We start from the raw sequence: 18,048 nt of genomic DNA, 5'->3' as shown, positions 1-18,048 counted from the left end.
AACACTCAATTCAGATCTGTTCGATGGAATAACGTTTTTTTTTTCAGAGCAAGTAAGAAAAGAAATGGACATCGAGATAAATAAACAATAAACACAACTATACCAATAAAAATATATATAAATCTTTTTTTTTTTTTTTTCAACATTTACGATTTACAATTTAATTTTTTTTTGTTAAAAAAAAATATTCACAAACAGGAAAAAAAAGATCAAGGGAAAAAAAAATTCTTAAAGTATTTAAGAAAGTTTTATTTAGAAAAGTATACAATAATAAATAAAAGTAGATAATGAAGATACACTTAAACACCATTATTATTATTTTTCCACAATACTGTATCGATATTTCAGATCACTGTATCGATATGAAATCAGTCAAGTACTCGACAATACTACAAATATACCCTTGTTCCTACTGCGTTGCAATACATTTCTATATATAATGTCATTTTTCTAGTATAACGATTTGTTTCGCTAGGTTTTTGCCAATACTCGGAGTCTCAGTATCCTCTAGTCCTCAGTTAACGCTGCAATCTCACAGGATTTCATTGTTCTAGTGTGCAGAAGTTTAATCGCAACACAAAAATAGATGCAGTAAAATGGCTGTTTTGGTGCTTGGTTATGTTTTACTATTGATTATATTGTGTGTTATCTTGTTTCATTCTTTAATTCTGAACTTCCACCACCACAAAAAAAAAATCCATTGTTTTGTTTACAACACTTGCAATATAGGTTTCTGATTCTAGAAAATGAACCAATGCAGTGAATAATTGCATGTTAATTGTACCATTTATGTATTAATAGAATCATCTTTATACACACTTTATTGAAATGTATAATATATATAATATTTGCCTTATAATATAAATGAAAATGTTCATTTAAACAAATTAATTACTTATTTAGACAATTAAATCCATAAAATAACTATAATTTTAAGTAAATTATGATTTGAAAGCAACGAAAAAAAATACAGTGCAGCTAATATCGATACATTATTGTGTCAAGAAAGATACATGGAGTTATCGATATTTTCCCCACACCAAGACAAGATAAAACACTCTTTAAAAAACAAATAAATTCAACTAGAGTCATGTTTACCATTCATTTCCATTATAAACCTTTAATAACAAAACAAAATAAAAAAAAACATAGCAAGGAAGCTAGCAGCGTATGCTAGCAGCTACCATTTAGTTTTAACATGTAGTATTAGCATTAGTTGCTATAGCGAGCAGAATACATCATTTTTTTCACTTTTAAGTTTATCTTTTGATGTATGTGGCCACATATACTAATCTAAAAGCGTCAGCTATGTTTAAGTGAAATCATTTATTTATAAGTTTATCACTTTCATCACAACGATGCTCGAGCGAGTAGTTCAGACGAACCTTTACTCACCGAGGCTGCTGCTGGCTCAGAGGGGGGCGGGGGTGAGGGGGGTGAGGGGGGTGAGGGGCGTGCTCGATGATTGGCGGAGCGCGCTAGAGAGACGTGTTCATCACTCAGCAGCAGCAGGTCGATCACACGCGTCCGTCACTCTGGTGCGTCTGTCGGCGGCAACACGGCGACCCTCCGCCGCTCTGCGCTCCACAACAACCTCGCATGGCCTCGCTGTAGACGCTCAGGAGGAACCCCAGAGAGAGAAGGTGAGGAACCCCGAGATCAGCCTCGGATCACATCAGGAACCACAGCAGGTTGATAAACTGTTGAAATGTTATCTCATGTCGTTTTAGTTCGATGCTGCCTGTTTGTGAGCCTAACCTTGAGCATTATCTGAACCCCTGGATAAGATTAAAACAGCAACATCATGAGGTTTTCACACACAGGGAGGACGATTAGATACGCAGGAGGAAAACAAGTGTAATAATAATGTTTGGAAGTTAAAGTCAACAGAGCAACAGGATTACATTTAGTGCCAGTTATTTTCCAAATAACTACCTTAATCATTAAGTTACTGTAGTATCAGCAGGTTTGAGGAACACAAAGCATTTGTGTAGTGGTGTGTGTGTCTACACACTCCCCTGACAATACAATTATATCCTTCAGTGACAGCCGTGTTTAGCTGGACACAGCTACTTAAACATGAGGACTGAAGGTGCATCAGATGTGTCAACTATGTCCATTTTATTTTATTTATTTTAATTAATTTCCCCCACAATGGGGTTCGAGTTGCTTAAGATTAAACACACATACACATTATATCAGCACATATAGTACACATATTAAATATGTAATTGTAAATTAATTACAATAACAATTAAAACACTGATTAAAACTTTTTTATTATACATACTCTGCAGTGGGCAGGAAGGAGCTGTTCAATCTATTTTCTTTTTCTCTTTTATTTCTAAACCCTTGTTTTCCCAGGGTCAAGGTGACCCGAAGGCCTTAAAACAAATGTGTTTTTGGTATCCCTTGTGTTGACTCTGGGTCAACGTGAACAACCTCCACTGATGCATATGTATTTATTGAAATCAGGGGTCACTTTGACCCTGAGATAACACAAGGGATACGACAAACACATTTGTTTTCGGGCCTTCGGGTCACCTTGACCCCGAGATAGCACAAGGGTAAATAAGTGAACAGCACAAATGGTTACTTGTTTATATCTGGGTGATCAGTTTGTCATTTGTTGTCATTCAATGTTTTTGTCAATTCTTCCCTCAGTGCATTGTTCAGAGACGGCAATATGAAAACCAAAGGGAAGTCCGGGAGACCATCCAGAAGACCCTGGTCCGATCCCGATGTAGAGCTCGAGCCGGACACAGAGCCAGAGGCGGGCTCCAGCGAGCAGGAGGGCTCCGAGGCCTCCGTGTCCATCGACCACACCTGGAGGGGGTCCCTGCGGAAGAGGGCGGGCAAGCGAGGCGGCGGTCGGCGGCGCCGGCAGCACGGCTCCACCACCAAAGAGCGCAGCGTGCGACGCCTGGAGAGCAACGAGCGCGAGCGCCAGCGCATGCACAAACTCAACAACGCGTTCCAAGCGCTGCGCGAGGCCATCCCCCACGTGAAGACGGACAAGAAGCTGTCCAAGATCGAGACGCTGACGCTGGCCAAGAACTACATCAAAGCCCTGACCACCATCATCCTGGACATGTCGGGGGCTTGCCTGCCCTCCGGCGAGATCCAGTCGCAGGCCAGCGCCGCCAAACTCCTGCAGTGCTACCAGCAACATTTGGAGGAGGAGGGAGAAGAGGGGCTCACCCAGTACCTCACTGAGATGCACAGCTTCGGCCAGGGCAGCTAACACTGCGAGGAAATCGGGACGCTGGCGTGAGAGGAGAGAGGGGCGACTTCAGGGGCCAAACTAAACCTTCTGCTGCTCAGAAGGGAGATGAAGGTGTTCATACCTGCTCGATACCAAAGGACCATGTGATCAGCAGAGAAAGACTACGGACTGGTCAACTAATGTGTGTAAGATGTAGCTTTCCCAGAAGAAGGGCTTCTTCTTCTATGTTCTCTTTCTATTTCCGAGTGTTCTCTGGTTGAGAGCGGGGCAGGGAATTATTGTGTTTTTTTAATCTCCTGATCTTCCTGTGTGTGCTCAGTTGAGAAACCTGCTCAGCGTCGCCTGCAGATATAACTGTCTCACCGGGACGACGGTCGGCAAAGACTACACGGTGCAGCGCTAAGACTGTTTGCTCATTTTCTCATGAAGATCATCTCCCCATCCACTTGTAAACACACATTTGCTAATTTACTTGCTCTGGAAACTGGTTGAGCATCCCGTGTTGTAGCTGGAGGCAGCAACGATGTTTAAAGTGAAAGATATTTGCCTTTTTATGACCGTGCCTTACTTCAGGCGTGACATAGACCTGAAATAAGCCCACAAGTCATCAATAAACATATTTATTTATTGACTTTCAATAACTCATTTCTCATAGAATCTACACAGATACACTCTTACAGAGTCAAGCGCACACATAGGCAGTAAAATAAATGTTTGTAGTTTGGTCCAATCTTAACATTCAAGCTTACAGTCACAAGGGATTAATGCTACAGTTTGAAACTACTCCAGAGTTGAACACTCTCTAAGTGTTCTCTCTTGCTCAGTCACTAACCAGCAGTTTGAAGGAAGTGGATGTAAATGTCAACTTCTGAGAAACAGGAAGGTCATGCTTGTTTACACTCTTTACACTCTTAAGGGCTCTAATGACACTTATTTACAAGTTGAGCAGCTGCCTGGAACAATAGAGGCGTTTCTAGTCTTCTTTATGATTATTTGAACAGAGAAATGTCACCGATACTCATCTTGGAGTGAAAACCTGGATCATCTAGATAAAAAGGACACCCATAACGTAGATGATTAACATCCCTATAATTCTTTAAAATGTTACTTTATATGCAGGAAGGTTTTGGTTATCTTCGTGAAAAAGACCAAGTGTGTTTTTACTCAATGTCACGCATCACTTTCGTTGACCTCCTGGTCCAGTAACGATTGTGGAGTCAACGAGGATGTCGCGGATGGAAGACGGATCTGTGGCGGCTCCATAGAGTTCCCCCTGACGGAGATGTGGTCCCAGCCCCCCTGAAACATGACAGAAAACTGAGTTCAATCCACCAGATAAAAACAACAACTTTAACTTAGACATCAGTCGCTCTCACCCCAATGCCGTAGTCCCAGGAGCTTCCCCTGGGCTCCAGGGGTCCCACACCGAGTCGATGACACACCGTCCCGGAGCTCAGGCTGAGAGTCCCCTGAACTTTGTCAGCTATGACCCAAATCTGTAGGAATAAAAGGATAAGCAGACTGTAATTAGTACAGTTCCAACATAAAGTGGCTAAATTATATAAACTTTTTATTATCATGAAATATTGAGTATGGATTTTTTAAAGGATTGTTAAAACGTTGGATTCTCAAATTTCCTATCGTACCACTGTCACGGGTCACAATCGGAGTTTGCGCCCGTTGACTAGTAGGCTTTAGCTAGCTAGTAAATAGGAAATAGAAAATTAAGTTTCTGAAAGACCAAAGGAGCAGACCAACAACTCTGCTAATAAAAAAGCTGCACAAATGTTAGATATTGAAAAGTGAATACAAATAGGGAAAAACAACTAAAAAGTTTATGATTCTATAAATATTTTAAGCATTTGGTTATTAGTGTTTGGGTATCACGGTCTCAGCATTTTAGTTGCATTATGGTCAGAACAATCTGGATAGTTTTTCTCTAGTTTCACTAAATGCAAACTGCGTTGACAATAACAGCAAGAGTCATGAAATGGATAAATGGCTAATGGATAATTTGGCCTTAAAAACATTTTTAAAAAAGCATTTATTGCTAAAAATTAGAAACTAAGACACAAGAAACGATACCTTTTCACCACAAGATGCACAAACAATCAATTCACAGACATTCCCTCTCATCTGTATTTTCCTTATAGATGCAATCTTGCTATAAGGACTGAATGGTGTATATAAATCCAGATTAATATGGATTTAAAACTTTCGCAGGCCACATATAACGACTTGGCATGAGGGATTTGGCCCCTGGGCCTGAGTTTGACGACTGTGGCTTATAGACACAGACACAAACCCTACAGACACAGAGACGCTCAGATGTGAATAACATGCATCATAATCTTGTGAGATGTTCAGGGGCTTTCTAAAACAGAAAGAAAAAGAAAAACATGTTTGGACCTTTTCAACATCATCACCCGAGATTCATGTTTTCTATCGTTTACATATATGATTATTTTAGTTTTCTTTAAATGTTTATAGTTTTTTAGTTTTATTTGACACGTTAAAACTATAGACATTACTGTGTTATTGATCATCTCACATATGCTGGTGAACGACTTTTTTCCCGTCTGGGTGAATATTAATGAATAGATATTTTACTGTGTAAAAATCCCTTATTTTCCCCTTATATTCGTCATCAACATTATTATTGTCATTATATGACCAGCATGCGTCTAACTCGCTTATTAGGATTCATGATGCACAAACATCTTGATACCAACCTGATCCAGAGGCCCGACAGACACTTTGCGTACGTTAGTAGAAATGTGTTCCCACTTGGAGCCCTTAGGGTAGTTGGGCGTCACACCCTGTCTGTACCACAAGTTACCTGTTGAAAATGCACCAGATATTCATACACAGAGATCAAACTTCTCTTAATAGTGAAAGCGAAAGAGTCTCCTCACCGTTTTCATCAACAGCACAAACGGATGTTCTCCCAACTGACACTTGCTTCAGCTTCTGTTTGTCCGGGGATGCAATTTGGTACCAACTGTCTCCTGCAGAGGGAGACAAATAAAGAAAACAATTACAGCGAAAATCTTAAATGCGGTGTTGGTGGGCTTTCAATTTTAGGAGCACGGGCCAGTGCCGGGTTAGAAGCGTTGAATTAAAAAATACTAGGAACAACGAATGAAATAAAAGTATATATTAAAAAGAAAACAACTGAGGGTGTATTTCATCAATCATTAGTGCTTAGTAATAGAAACGTTTTTGAGATTTGGAGAGAATTTGTAGATTTGTTGACTGTAACACACTTTATAACAAAAAGTGTGTAGATACAAATTATAAACAACAATAATAAATGATGATAATAGGTTAAAAAACAAGTTTCGCACATAAAGTAAAAAGCTTGTTAAGATCATCGTAATGATGGACATGTTACAGGTTTTGATAAAGTTATTAGCCACAGAACCACAAAAGTAATGTCTGTTACTTGTGAACTAAGATTGCATTAAATATAATTGTCTGACCTGCAGGATTCTCGGGAGACACAGATCCCCTGTAGAAGGCTGAGCCGTCTTTGGCAATGGTCCAAACCTGTCTTCCTGCTCCAATAGAGATGGATTTGAAGGGCTGATCAGTTCCTACATGAAGCCACGATGACCCCTGAACGAGCACATTTAGGGAGATTTTGACAGAGTCGGATATCAGATATCAGGGATAACATTTTCATAGAATCAGACTCAGAAAACCGTTGTTGAAAGTAATGTAAAAAAAAGTTTTTCTGTGGTGTTGTGCTAATACAATATAAAATTAAAGAAATGAACTAAAATACAATAAAAATAAGAGACTAATATTAGATATTACTTTACATTGAACATCAAGTGAAATTTTATACCATCAAATTATATGAATAAAGTACAATAAACAACATTCATGTTAATTAAAATGACCTCGAGTGAACAATTAAGCTGCTATTTTTAAAAATTAATTAAATAAACAAACAAGTATTTAAGAGCAGCTTATAATGCTGTATTTGTTGTCAGTCGGGTCTGTACATTATCATGTTCATGATCCAGGCATCAGACAGTTAAAATAAGTTCACAATAAAAATACTATTTCACTATTTAAATGTTTAATTTAAACAACTTGTTGTTCTAATGAATTGTTTCTTATAACGTCAGGACACATGTATTCAAATGTTTTTTTTCTGTAACAACAAATTGACTCACAGCAGGCGTGAGTGTTGTGACTCCCCGTCGACAGAGCACTTCCCCCTTTCCACTGATGGCCCACAGAGGAACCTCATCCACACTGCTGAGGGCATCACAGGGCAGGATGCTCACATCACTCAAGAGGATCGGTGCGACTTCCTTCCAGGGTCCTGTGGTGGCCAGTTTACACTTCCTGTCACGACACTTCATTTGATTATCCTTCTTTTTAAAGATGCAACATTTAAGTCTTTAAGTACCTGGAGTACCGCCTGCGCCGCACAAAGTCCTTTACAGTCATGTTTTTATGATAGAACCTGGTGGAGAGACTGTGTTAGTCACTGTCAAGAAATAAGATGAAAAAACTACTGATACTCACGCTGGGAAGTCAGCAGCATACTGCCACCCATCCTTGTCTGCCCCTCCAGAAACACTGTGGTCCACTGACCAGTCAGAAACCTACAAAATAATACTTGCTATATTATCAAGTTTAGTCAAATAAAATGGCTTTTATTAATAAAACATCCAATTGTTGTTCTCTGTATGGTCAGACGCAGTACCCACCCATGTCCAGTGGGGGGATGGAGGCTTTGCGCCTGTTTTTGTGGCCTCGCGTCGCCCAGACGCGTCACTCCACATGAAGCGGTCTGTGGGGAGACCTCTGAGGAAGAGAAGATTAAAAAAAAAAAGAAGATGATGAAACATCAATCAGTATATCAACAATATACGTATCGAAGTATAACAGTGCCATAAGAATGTTGGATGGTTGAATTAACATTCAAAATTTTGAAACTTTAAATTAATTAATTTAAAAAAATACTCATACTCAATATTCATTTAAAATAAAATATATATAATTCAATCATATCATATATTGAAAGGTTGATGTTTTTATAATTTACATCTAAAACCTTGAATATTCTCACAAGGAATTATTTTTTTCACACATAGTTTGATATTGTGACTCTAATGATTGAAAAATATATTTTTGAAATTCAATCATTTCAATTAAAAACTATTAAAATTCAACATATAAATGCAGTTATAGTAGTGCCACCAGACAGAACCAAAAGAATGTGCGCATGATTGGTTGGAAACGTTTCATTATACAAATGATTGAATTCAATTATTTAACAAAAATGAATTCAACTTTTCAATATAAATAATTATACTGTTATTGTAACAGTTTTATAAAAACAACAATGAACAAACAGTTACAATAATTTACCTTTAAATACATCTGTGCAGAACAGGTCATATTAATAATAAAAATACGTTTTTGATATTATTAGAAGGGAAAACAAAAACTTCTGGTCGAAACCATTTAACTTCGGTGCTCCACCTGTCAGAGTATCCGGTCAGAGGGTTCCACCTCTGGTTCTCATAGATGTACACGCTCTTCACGTCCGTCTGGGTGTATATATTTTCCGTGCTGCTTGCAAGACCCTGGAAGAAGGATCCTCCGTAGCCTCCCGTGTAGACCCAAGCAGTGTAGTCGTAACCGATCCCCCAAACAATCCCAAGACTGTTACACTCGATCAAGCGCAGGTGACCTCCGACCTGCCTCCAGAACCTGAGCAAAAAAAATGAGAGTACCTGAAGGATGTGAGGGTTAAAGAAGTGTGGTGTTGAGTTTTGCTCCTTACATTTGATCACATGGAGTGGGGTAGGGCATGGCCTCCAGGGCAGGGGCGGGATCGCTGACAAATATGTCTCCTTTGCATGTGATTGACCAGATGGCTTGTTTTGAGGGGGGGCCCTGGATCCCTCTGGAGTGCCAGCAGGACACGCTTAACACGCCGAGCTACAAGGTGCATTCAAAAAATGGTTAATTAACGTAGACGCAGAAATAGGTTGCATTGACTTACCCAGTCATACATCTCCTGTTCTGTGGCGGCTGCCAGTCGAATGGGCCAGCGCTGTTTGGTTCGCTCCGGTGTGTAAACCGCAAAAGTGTGTTTGGCGTCATTAAGAATAGGGACCATGATGGTGACCTCGTTGATGAAGGCGTGCAAGTACTGCAAAGAAAGATTATTTAAAACAGCTGCAAACGATTCAAAACATCCGCCTCACCTTCTTCTCTTCGTTGAAGTTGTAATAAACAAAGAGAATTCCATCTTTGTTGCCGTCAGAGCCTGAGAACTGTTCAAGAGCAAACTGAACATCCACCCACTTGTATGGCTTCCAGTCTCTCCACCACTGCATGGTACCCTTCTTCACCCACACAGACTATGCAGCAATAAGACAACAGAAATAACATTTAAAGTATTGACCGATAACTAATTATATATATATATATATATATATATATATATAAAATGTAACGTGTTTCAATTCATATTTAAAGATCCATTTTTTAACCATTGTGTTATTTCATATTTTTTCTGACCCTCCTGTTAAAAGCATGTAAGTGTGTCAAGTCATTTATTTTTTACTGAAATGTTGTTGTAACATTAAGCATTTCTTATTTTAAATTGAATTCAATTTCTATATAAATAGGTTGAATTGTAATAATAAAAAAAATGAATTGAAAAATTCTCAGACTCTATGGACAAAGTTACGTAGTGAAGAACATCCCCCATTAATACTTGTTACACAAGTCATAACTGTTTTAACCATTAACAAAAATGTGAAAAAGTCCAACATACTACATATTGCTGTTTCAAGATATATTCTATATATGTTTATTTGATAGCTTTGTTTACCTGCTCAATGGCTTGTTCATAACCTTTGAAGTTCTCCATCTCTCTCTTGGTTCTCTCACTGAGTTGCTCAAAGATTTCCTTCTTCCACGCAGCAGTCTGAGCCGGCATCACTGACAAACTCATGGACTGAAGAGGCTGAGACAAAACTAAAAGTCGAAATGTAACAATAAATATGCCGGTTATTTTGGATATAGTTGTATGATTAGAAGAACTCACATGAAGCATTCATGGGGCTGCTAAACCAGCTGAGGTGTGAGTGAGTGTCCACGTCACAACCTCCTCCACTGATCCAAGTCCAAAGAGGGTGGTCTTCTCCTCCATACTGGTCCTCCATGTTTATGGTATAGGTAGCAACAGAGGACAGGCTGCAGGCGTCACCAGTGTCCTGCACACCGCTAGACGTTTGGGCCACCTCTAGATCCACATTACTCCAGCCCGGGTCACGAGGCTCAGGAGCCTGGACATGGGTTTCCATTTCACCCTCCGGAAATCCTGTCGCTTCCTCCATGATGGCAGGAGCAGGGGATCCATCAGATTTTCCTGGTTCTCTGTCAGACACCAACTCGGAGATGAAACTGTCGCTGGTGACCTTGGGGATATGAAGTGAGGGGGTGTCAGTGGTTTGGCCGGGTGGGTTTGTTACAGCATCACCAGTCGCTGCCCTGCAGGCCAAGTCTGCGGAGAGTTTTTCGGGATCTGACTCAACATCACTTGCCACGGATGGAGCTCTGACTTCACCAGAGAAGAAACATCCAGCACTGAAACAGACACAGTTTATTACATTCATTGACTTGAATCACTTTTACGATCTTATCCATCATAGCTTGATGATGTTATATTAATCAATGTATGTTATACTAATTATATTTTTAATTAGTCCCAAAAAATCCAAAAATTGGTCGAAAATTAAATATGAGCCAATCAATGTGAATCAAACAATATATCCATGTATATCATTTATCTTGATATTACAGTATTGGAAGTTTAAAATGTATATCTGTAATTAAATTTAGCAAAACTACTTGGTTACTGACTAAAGACACATTATCCTACATCAGTTCCTAACTTTTTTGCTAGAAAGGTTTCAACAAGGAAATCTGTGCAGAAATCATGATTTTTCTTTTAACATGCACTGCAACAATTCTTCTTTTCTTCAATGCATCTCTATTTTAAAATAAATTTCTTATAGCTAATACAATAATTACATATTTGTTAACCAATAATCCTATATTTTCTTTTTTAAACAAGCATCAATACTTATCTTAACAATATTGAATTTTATATTCATTTTTTTATTTGATCATAACCATATTCCGAAAAACAATTTGTATTACCAATATTTTGTTTGAAATGTGTAAATTTCTTTCTAAACGTCATCAGAATTTCTCTCCTCAAAAGAATATGTGATAAATGCTTATATCCAATGACAACTTTGTATTTTCTCCAGAACTATTTAATCACTACACTTATAACCAATGCGTTTGAAAAGAGATTTAAAATTCTGGTTTGTTCACCTTTGCAGGCTGCTTGCACTGGCACTGGAGTGAGACCGATCAGTGTCTCTGGGAACCACGATGGTTCTCCAAGTTTTCCCACTGAGTTCACTGGGGGTGACTCCCTGTCTGAAGTAGATAGCTCGATCCTCACTGCCAATCCCCCAAAGCTGCACACACACACTTCAGTTAATAATCATGAGAACCTTTAAGTTACCGATCAACCATTGCAGCCGGTTTTATCTGCGTCACCTGATCATTGAGTCCGACAGAGACCATATTCATTTCTCCCACCATGTTGATCCAGCCAGAGCCACTGGGGTTGTGAGAGTTCACTGAACGCCTGAACCAAACCTGGCGGTGAATCAAACCACAATCAATGAAAATACAATATTAAAATACAATTAAGTATTATTGAATTCCTGAATAACATTATTACAATAAGAAGTGAAATAATAATTCTACTGTCCCTGACTTTCTTACCTTGTTGTCTTTGGTGATGGCCCAAACGGCATTCACTCCTACAGATACAGCGTTGACTCCAACATCAGGAGTTGGAGACTCCACTGTGCACCAGGAGGTACCTGAATGACACAAACATGTCTTAGCTTCAGGTAGGAGGAGAACGTTAATAGGAGGAGAACGTTTCCTGGAGGGAGGAGAATCACCTTGAGGTGAGTCCCGGCTGATCCCCATCCTAACAATGAGCTGGCCTTCCCACAGTACGGCCCAGACCAGGTCCTTTGAGCCACAGCTGATCTGGAAAACCTCCCCTTGGACATCCACAGCCTGCCATGACGAGCCCTCAGGATTGATGTCACAGATACCTTCCCTGAAGAATACCTGGACCAAACATGAGATCATTTAAAGAAGATCATAAAAATTGTCACCCAACATAGTTTTCAAAGTTGCACATGCAATGGCTCCAATAAAACTGCATTATTATAAATGTAATAAGTAATTTGATTTAATAATAAATGTAATATATATATATATATATATTTTACATATAATTATAGTTTCATTTTTAACAAGTTTTGACTGATTTAGTAGAATTCTCTCGCTATGATTTAAACAATGCCGTCAGAGACAGTATTTTCATATGAAGTACCATGAGATTTCTTGAAGTTACCAGGAAGATAAAACCGGAATTGGAAACAGAAGGGCATTTATCAAATGTAAATAATATGAGGCGAATGGATCAACTGCATTGCAGTTCAGTTACAAAGTTCTGACACTAGAGGGAGCCAGAAACCATGTTGATTATCTTATGTATTGCAATTTAGACGGACAGACGGACGGACGGACAGACAGACAGACAGACAGACAGACAAAATAAAAAGGTAATTGAGGTCAGGCTGAGTAGACTTCCCGAATCAACTGGCTGAGTTTACTTTATTGTTATACTGCATATAATCTGTTTGTATATGAGGTGTTGTCTGATTCTGACTTTTCTACTGTGTTTAACCGTTTTATTTCCATACTATATATTTGTTTAACGTAGCGCAATTCTTATACCAAGTCTATTAAATTATTATATTTTTCATGAAATACTCAAACATAAATGGAAATATTAGTACAAATTATATACATTAATCGCGAAATATGCTGATGTCAAAAAGCAGCCTTTAGTAACTATGAAATTAAGTGGTTGTTTCCAAACAAACAGGACTGTGCATCTGATTGGAGTGTACCTTGCCCTGCAGAGTCACGGCCCACAAAGAGAGCCGCCCAGCAGGCTCCTCAGTGAGCTCCCAGCCTCCACAACTGAGGTCACTGAAGGGCTCAGGCACATCTCCTTCCAGAGTTGGGATCTGTAAGTTAAACAAGAGCTTAGACTTGAAATAAATTTACCAGCTTTTAAATACTTCAACATTTAATTCAAAATACTTCCTAAAGAGACCAACAATTTACCCAAACAAATGTAATAAAAACTATACGAGAGCAGCATCATAAATGCAATAATGTATGTTTATTAAAATTCACGTTATAGTTCACCCAAAATTCAAACTCATTTTCTACTCATCCTCATGTTGACTGAGGTTAAGGTTTATTTTCAGAGTAATCTGTTCCTTTTTAGAGTTATAGACAAAAAAAGTTAATTTTAACAAAGTGTCTGGAGCTCACTTCAATTTCATGTCTTGTTGCTTTCATAACATTATACTTTATGAAACTTGACAAAAGATGGTTAAAAGCTATCATGCCTCAATTCTATTAATTCTTAAAAGTGCATTATAATCAGAAGTCTAAGCAAATATTGATCAATTAAAATGTTTGGATATCAACAGCACTGTATATACAGGTATATGACATGTTTTGGCTTTGAAGTGACATTTTATTTTTATCAGAGGTATTTAATGGCTTATTAAAAAAATATTACTTATTTACAATTTAAATACAAATATTCACTCCCTTTTTTCATTTTTGTGTTGCGGTTAAGCTTCTGGCCACTAGATGGCAGCACTCATTACATCCTCCACAGCTACTACAAGGAACAAGGAAATCCCATGAGATCCTGGCAATGACTGAGGACAAGAAGATACAGTCAACTCCAGCAGCATTTAAAGCTGATTTTTGGACTTTGGTTTCAAAACAAATGATAGCAGCCACTTCATCAAGAGTCATGTGGTCTTTAAATTCTGCAACACCAGAGTCAAGTACTCAACAATAGTCAAAAGATCTAGAAACAAGATTCTATGTGTCAGCGGGAATCAACAAGAAAACATTGACGGAACACAATAACACTAAAGGACTAATATTATTTAAATATAGGCTGAATTTCATACATTGTTTAAGGGGCTTAAGTATCTGTACCGTCTTACCTCAGCCCAGCTGTCCATGGCTTTGTATACCCTGTGTCTAAGCCAGCGTCTGCGGCGAACACAGGAATTCCAATGCTTGTCTTTGGCGTAAGTTCTTGGAAAGTCCAGTGCATATGTCCATCCCTGCAGGAATAATGTGATTAGAGGACATAAAACAATCACATCCCCTATTTTCATACTTCCCATAAAAACTATTATTTTGCTGAGATTCAGACTTAGAAACAACATACAAAAATAACATGTGATTCATTATATTTAAGCTGGGGTAACTAGACCCTAGTTAAATAAAATGTTCCTGAAGCAAAAACTCACCCCCTTTTCTGTGGATTGGCCTTCAAGATTTTCGTCCACATACCAGTCTCCCTCCCATTCCCAGCTATTGGAGGGAAGCCGGAAGCTGTCCTGTGGTTGATGCTGGCGTCCTGTGACATCACTCCACTGCCAACGGTCGCTTGCAAGTAATTGATCAGAGAATCCACCCACAGGGTTCCATCTCTGACAAACACACACAAAGATGGCATTTCTCTGCATGCACTCACACAGCCGAACAATCCAAGGATAGAAAGTTTATTGTACAAGGCTATAAAATAACAGGTCTGGGAAGAATATCACCTGACACCAATGAAGTACGTTTTATGGTTATTCAATATGCTTAGTCTTTTAATAGAGAGACATCTTCTTTAGAAACCGGAAGTCAGAGCTTTCCTTGGTTTTCCAAAAAGTGAAGTGAAAGTGAGAATGTATATAGAAATGGAAGATTTAAAGATAATCACAACTGAACATGCGATTTAAATCTACATTTAATTGACTGCTGTTTCAATTCCCTTTTAAACACACATTACCACCTTAATTTTTTTTTTTTCTACAAAATAAAACAATGTTGCTGTTAATGCACTCTCGCATTGATCATTTCATCAAATGTTGAAAGTTTTTTTTCTTTCCATTTTTAGTGTTTTTAATGAAAGGTTGTTTTTTTAAAAATTTATTATTAAGCATTTCATTATTTCTTATAACAATTGAATTCAATTAAATGTTAATTAAAACGCTGGATTTTATTATAATGTGATTATTGTTTTGGTCTTTTTTTTTCTTTTTTTACACAAGTTTAATATTTTTATTCCAGTAGTTCAAAGATACAATTTTCATATTGAATATTTGTCGTTCAGTAGCCTTTTAAATCCATTATTAAAAAGTTAGTCAGTGCCAATAGATAATATTGAATTAAAAAGGCTTCAAATTAAAAATAATATTGAATTTAGAAAATCCCCTTTTTAATTATTTGACTTACAATATAAAAGTTCATGGCTAAAAGAAATTCATTAATATTGCAAATAATCAAATTTTAAAATTAAATTATTAAAACAAATAATAATTAAATTCAATATTAAAATATATATATTTTATAATATATATTTGTATTATTAAAAAAAACCAATTAAATGCTTAAAATACATTATTTCAATGGAGATCCTGTATTTATATACTTAACAATAGTATGTCTCCATTTTTAGTTATTTTACTGGTATGATGTCAGACCTCTACAAGATGAACTTTTAATACTGATATATTTTCTACCAACCTGATTCTCATAGGTGTCCTCTTTGAAGCGGATCGGCAGATCCGACGCGTGGACATTCAGGTAGATCTTGTTGTCGCAGGCGATTCCCCAGCAGCAGTTCTGAGCCGCCGTCACCCGCTTGAACTCCATGTGGACATCTCGACACTGTTCCCACTGCTGCCCGGCCGTGGACAGGCTGTAGACCCGTCCATAGACATCTACGGCCCACAGGGAGGAGACGGGCATTGTTGCACCTGGAGCGAGGGAGAAGTGTCAATATGTGTCATGTTCAGTATAAGATTGAAGCCTCTTTAAAAATTGATATTATTATTTTAGTAGGAAAACTTAAGGAATAAGGATTTTTAATGCTTTATTGATAGTTTGACGCTTTGTCTGTGGTAAAATCTGCTTTTCCAATCTGAAATACGGTACCATGAATTTATTCTAAATTTTGTTATATAATTTCTAGTTACCGTTAATGTAGTATACAGCTATATTTCCTTAACCCTTGTGTTATCTTATGGTCACGACCTCCCTGGCTTCCAGAAATACATGACCTTGATATCACCTTGACCCAGAGAAAAAACAAGGGACACCACAAACACATTTATTTTCGGGTCACCTTGACCGTGATATAACAAAAGGGTGTGGCCATGTTTAGCTCAAATGAAAGTAGATCAATAATCATGTTGATATCAGACTTGTTAAGATGACAGTGTTTAAGATAAGATAAAGTCATAGAGATTTCAGAATCCCTTATTAGTCCCGCGAGGGGAAATTCAACCATTCACACATACTGATGTGAGTAGGCATGCACACTTGCGCCAAGTTCACCATCATTTAGACTTGCACTTCCCATCACAGACAGTTGGGTAAATTAATACTTATTTCTTGGCCTACGAGTCAAATAGTTTAAACACATTTTGGCACATTTTGACAACGATTTATTAAATTGTTTTGTTAATTTTCTTTGTGAATGTAGTGACTACTCAATCTTTTATATAGGAGCCATTGTGGACTTAACATTTACAAGCATTTAATGGCCCAAATAGTAGTCTCGTATTAAAAAGTGTGTGAAATTAAAACACATTTTCTTTTGTAATAGTGCAAAATATTCAGAAAACGTGCAGAAAAGCATGCATGCATTATTCTAATAATGTCTTTAAACAGATTTCTAGCAGTGGTGAAACAATACCACGCAGATAATACAAAATACACGGTGTGAGTTCAATCCATAAACCTAACGTGAAATGAATACGTTTTGTTGATGCAGTCCAACTTTTTAATGATCAATAAAATCACATGACACGCTGTGACAGCAACACTTTCACCCACTTTTATATCAAATGAATCCGCTCGCGTTAGTAAATGACTCGTTGAATGACAAGTCAAAATAAGCAACATAACCTCCAGGTTAAGAAACTACACTCGCCTTGTTTTTGCTTCAGGCTTACAGGCTTACATTTCTAGAAATAGATAATAACACAGTAGAAACGCACCAACCTTTCGCTGTCTCTCATATACCGAACATTGACCGTGGAGAGGTGTGTTTCATAGTTTCTCGTTAAAAAAGATAAGAGAAACAGCTGTTTGAAGTCGTACGAACGCGCGTTTCTTTCATTTTGACATCGGAATCGCTTCGGTGAGAAACAGGAAGTGCTGACAGTGGATGCTGAGCGCTGATTGGCTGCCTGCGTAGTGACCGCTGTTGCAGCAGGTTTCCTGCAGAGGAAGCTGTTCCTCTTTCAATTCTCTCCACCGTCAGATTGCGGTTAAAATCCTCTTCAAACTAATTTACGAACTCTGAAAAACTTAAAAAAAAACAATAAAAAGTTTAACTTTATATTACATTGATTTTAAAATAATGTATATTATAGCAAAAATAAATATTAACCTTTATTTTAAAGTTAGTTTATTCATTATAATTGTTGATTCATTCATAATTAACCATTGCAAATTTCTTAGGTTTCAATGTTCATATAACCTCTGCTAAAACAACCAAATATCTCTAAAATTATGGTTTAACTTGTATCTGAAGCAGCTAATCGTGAACTGGAGGATATTGTAGCAGAAAAACACCC

The 18,048-nt window shown here is 37.8% G+C and overlaps 2 protein-coding genes across 3 annotated transcripts; one reads left to right on the top strand and one right to left on the bottom strand.

The window, feature by feature from the left end:
- Positions 1–1,505: 1,505 nt before the first annotated feature.
- bhlha15 (basic helix-loop-helix family, member a15) lies at positions 1,506–3,784 on the top strand. Its single transcript, XM_087785025.1, has 2 exons — positions 1,506–1,643; positions 2,665–3,784. The coding sequence occupies exon 2, from the start codon at positions 2,687–2,689 to the stop codon at positions 3,242–3,244; it is 558 nt and encodes a 185-aa protein (XP_087641151.1). The 5' UTR covers positions 1,506–1,643; positions 2,665–2,686; the 3' UTR covers positions 3,245–3,784.
- A 49-nt stretch (positions 3,785–3,833) lies between these two features.
- On the bottom strand, positions 3,834–17,609 carry tecpr1a (tectonin beta-propeller repeat containing 1a). 2 transcript variants are annotated; one of them, XM_087785024.1, is made up of 24 exons: positions 17,471–17,609; positions 15,989–16,221; positions 14,722–14,904; positions 14,410–14,532; positions 13,282–13,401; positions 12,256–12,430; positions 12,071–12,171; positions 11,840–11,941; positions 11,609–11,757; positions 10,311–10,852; positions 10,095–10,240; positions 9,463–9,618; positions 9,258–9,407; positions 9,036–9,193; positions 8,732–8,962; positions 7,954–8,050; positions 7,769–7,848; positions 7,650–7,706; positions 7,411–7,585; positions 6,709–6,844; positions 6,142–6,234; positions 5,959–6,065; positions 4,603–4,722; positions 3,834–4,525 (listed from the first exon to the last, which is right to left on the bottom strand). In XM_087785024.1, the coding sequence occupies exons 2-24, from the start codon at positions 16,211–16,213 to the stop codon at positions 4,397–4,399; spliced, it is 3,555 nt and encodes a 1,184-aa protein (XP_087641150.1). In that variant the 5' UTR covers positions 16,214–16,221; positions 17,471–17,609; the 3' UTR covers positions 3,834–4,396. The 2 variants fall into 2 exon arrangements, 1 of the variants encoding a protein (XP_087641150.1); XR_015710546.1 differs by lacking the exons at positions 3,834–4,525; positions 4,603–4,722; positions 5,959–6,065; positions 6,142–6,234 and having other exon boundaries at positions 6,711–6,844; positions 7,411–7,596.
- Between the last annotated feature and the right edge of the window lie 439 nt (positions 17,610–18,048).

This window comes from Callionymus lyra, chromosome 2 (assembly GCF_982586985.1).
Source record: "Callionymus lyra chromosome 2, fCalLyr1.hap1.1, whole genome shotgun sequence".
Lineage (NCBI taxonomy): Eukaryota > Metazoa > Chordata > Actinopteri > Syngnathiformes > Callionymidae > Callionymus > Callionymus lyra.
Note: the sequence above shows the minus strand (reverse complement) of the source record. Positions and strands in the feature narration are given on the sequence as shown.

Excerpts from the sequence above, each read along its gene's own strand:
- bhlha15 (XM_087785025.1), top strand. The coding sequence starts at position 2,687 with ATGAAAACCAAAGGGAAGTCCGGGAGACCATCCAGAAGACCCTGGTCC.
- tecpr1a (XM_087785024.1), bottom strand. The coding sequence starts at position 16,213 with ATGCCCGTCTCCTCCCTGTGGGCCGTAGATGTCTATGGACGGGTCTAC. Across the intron at positions 9,194-9,257 it reads AACAGGAGATGTATGACTGG|CTCGGCGTGTTAAGCGTGTC; the intron begins GTAAGTCAATGC and ends TGCACCTTGTAG. Across the intron at positions 7,849-7,953 it reads CATCCCCCCACTGGACATGG|GTTTCTGACTGGTCAGTGGA; the intron begins GTGGGTACTGCG and ends ATTATTTTGTAG.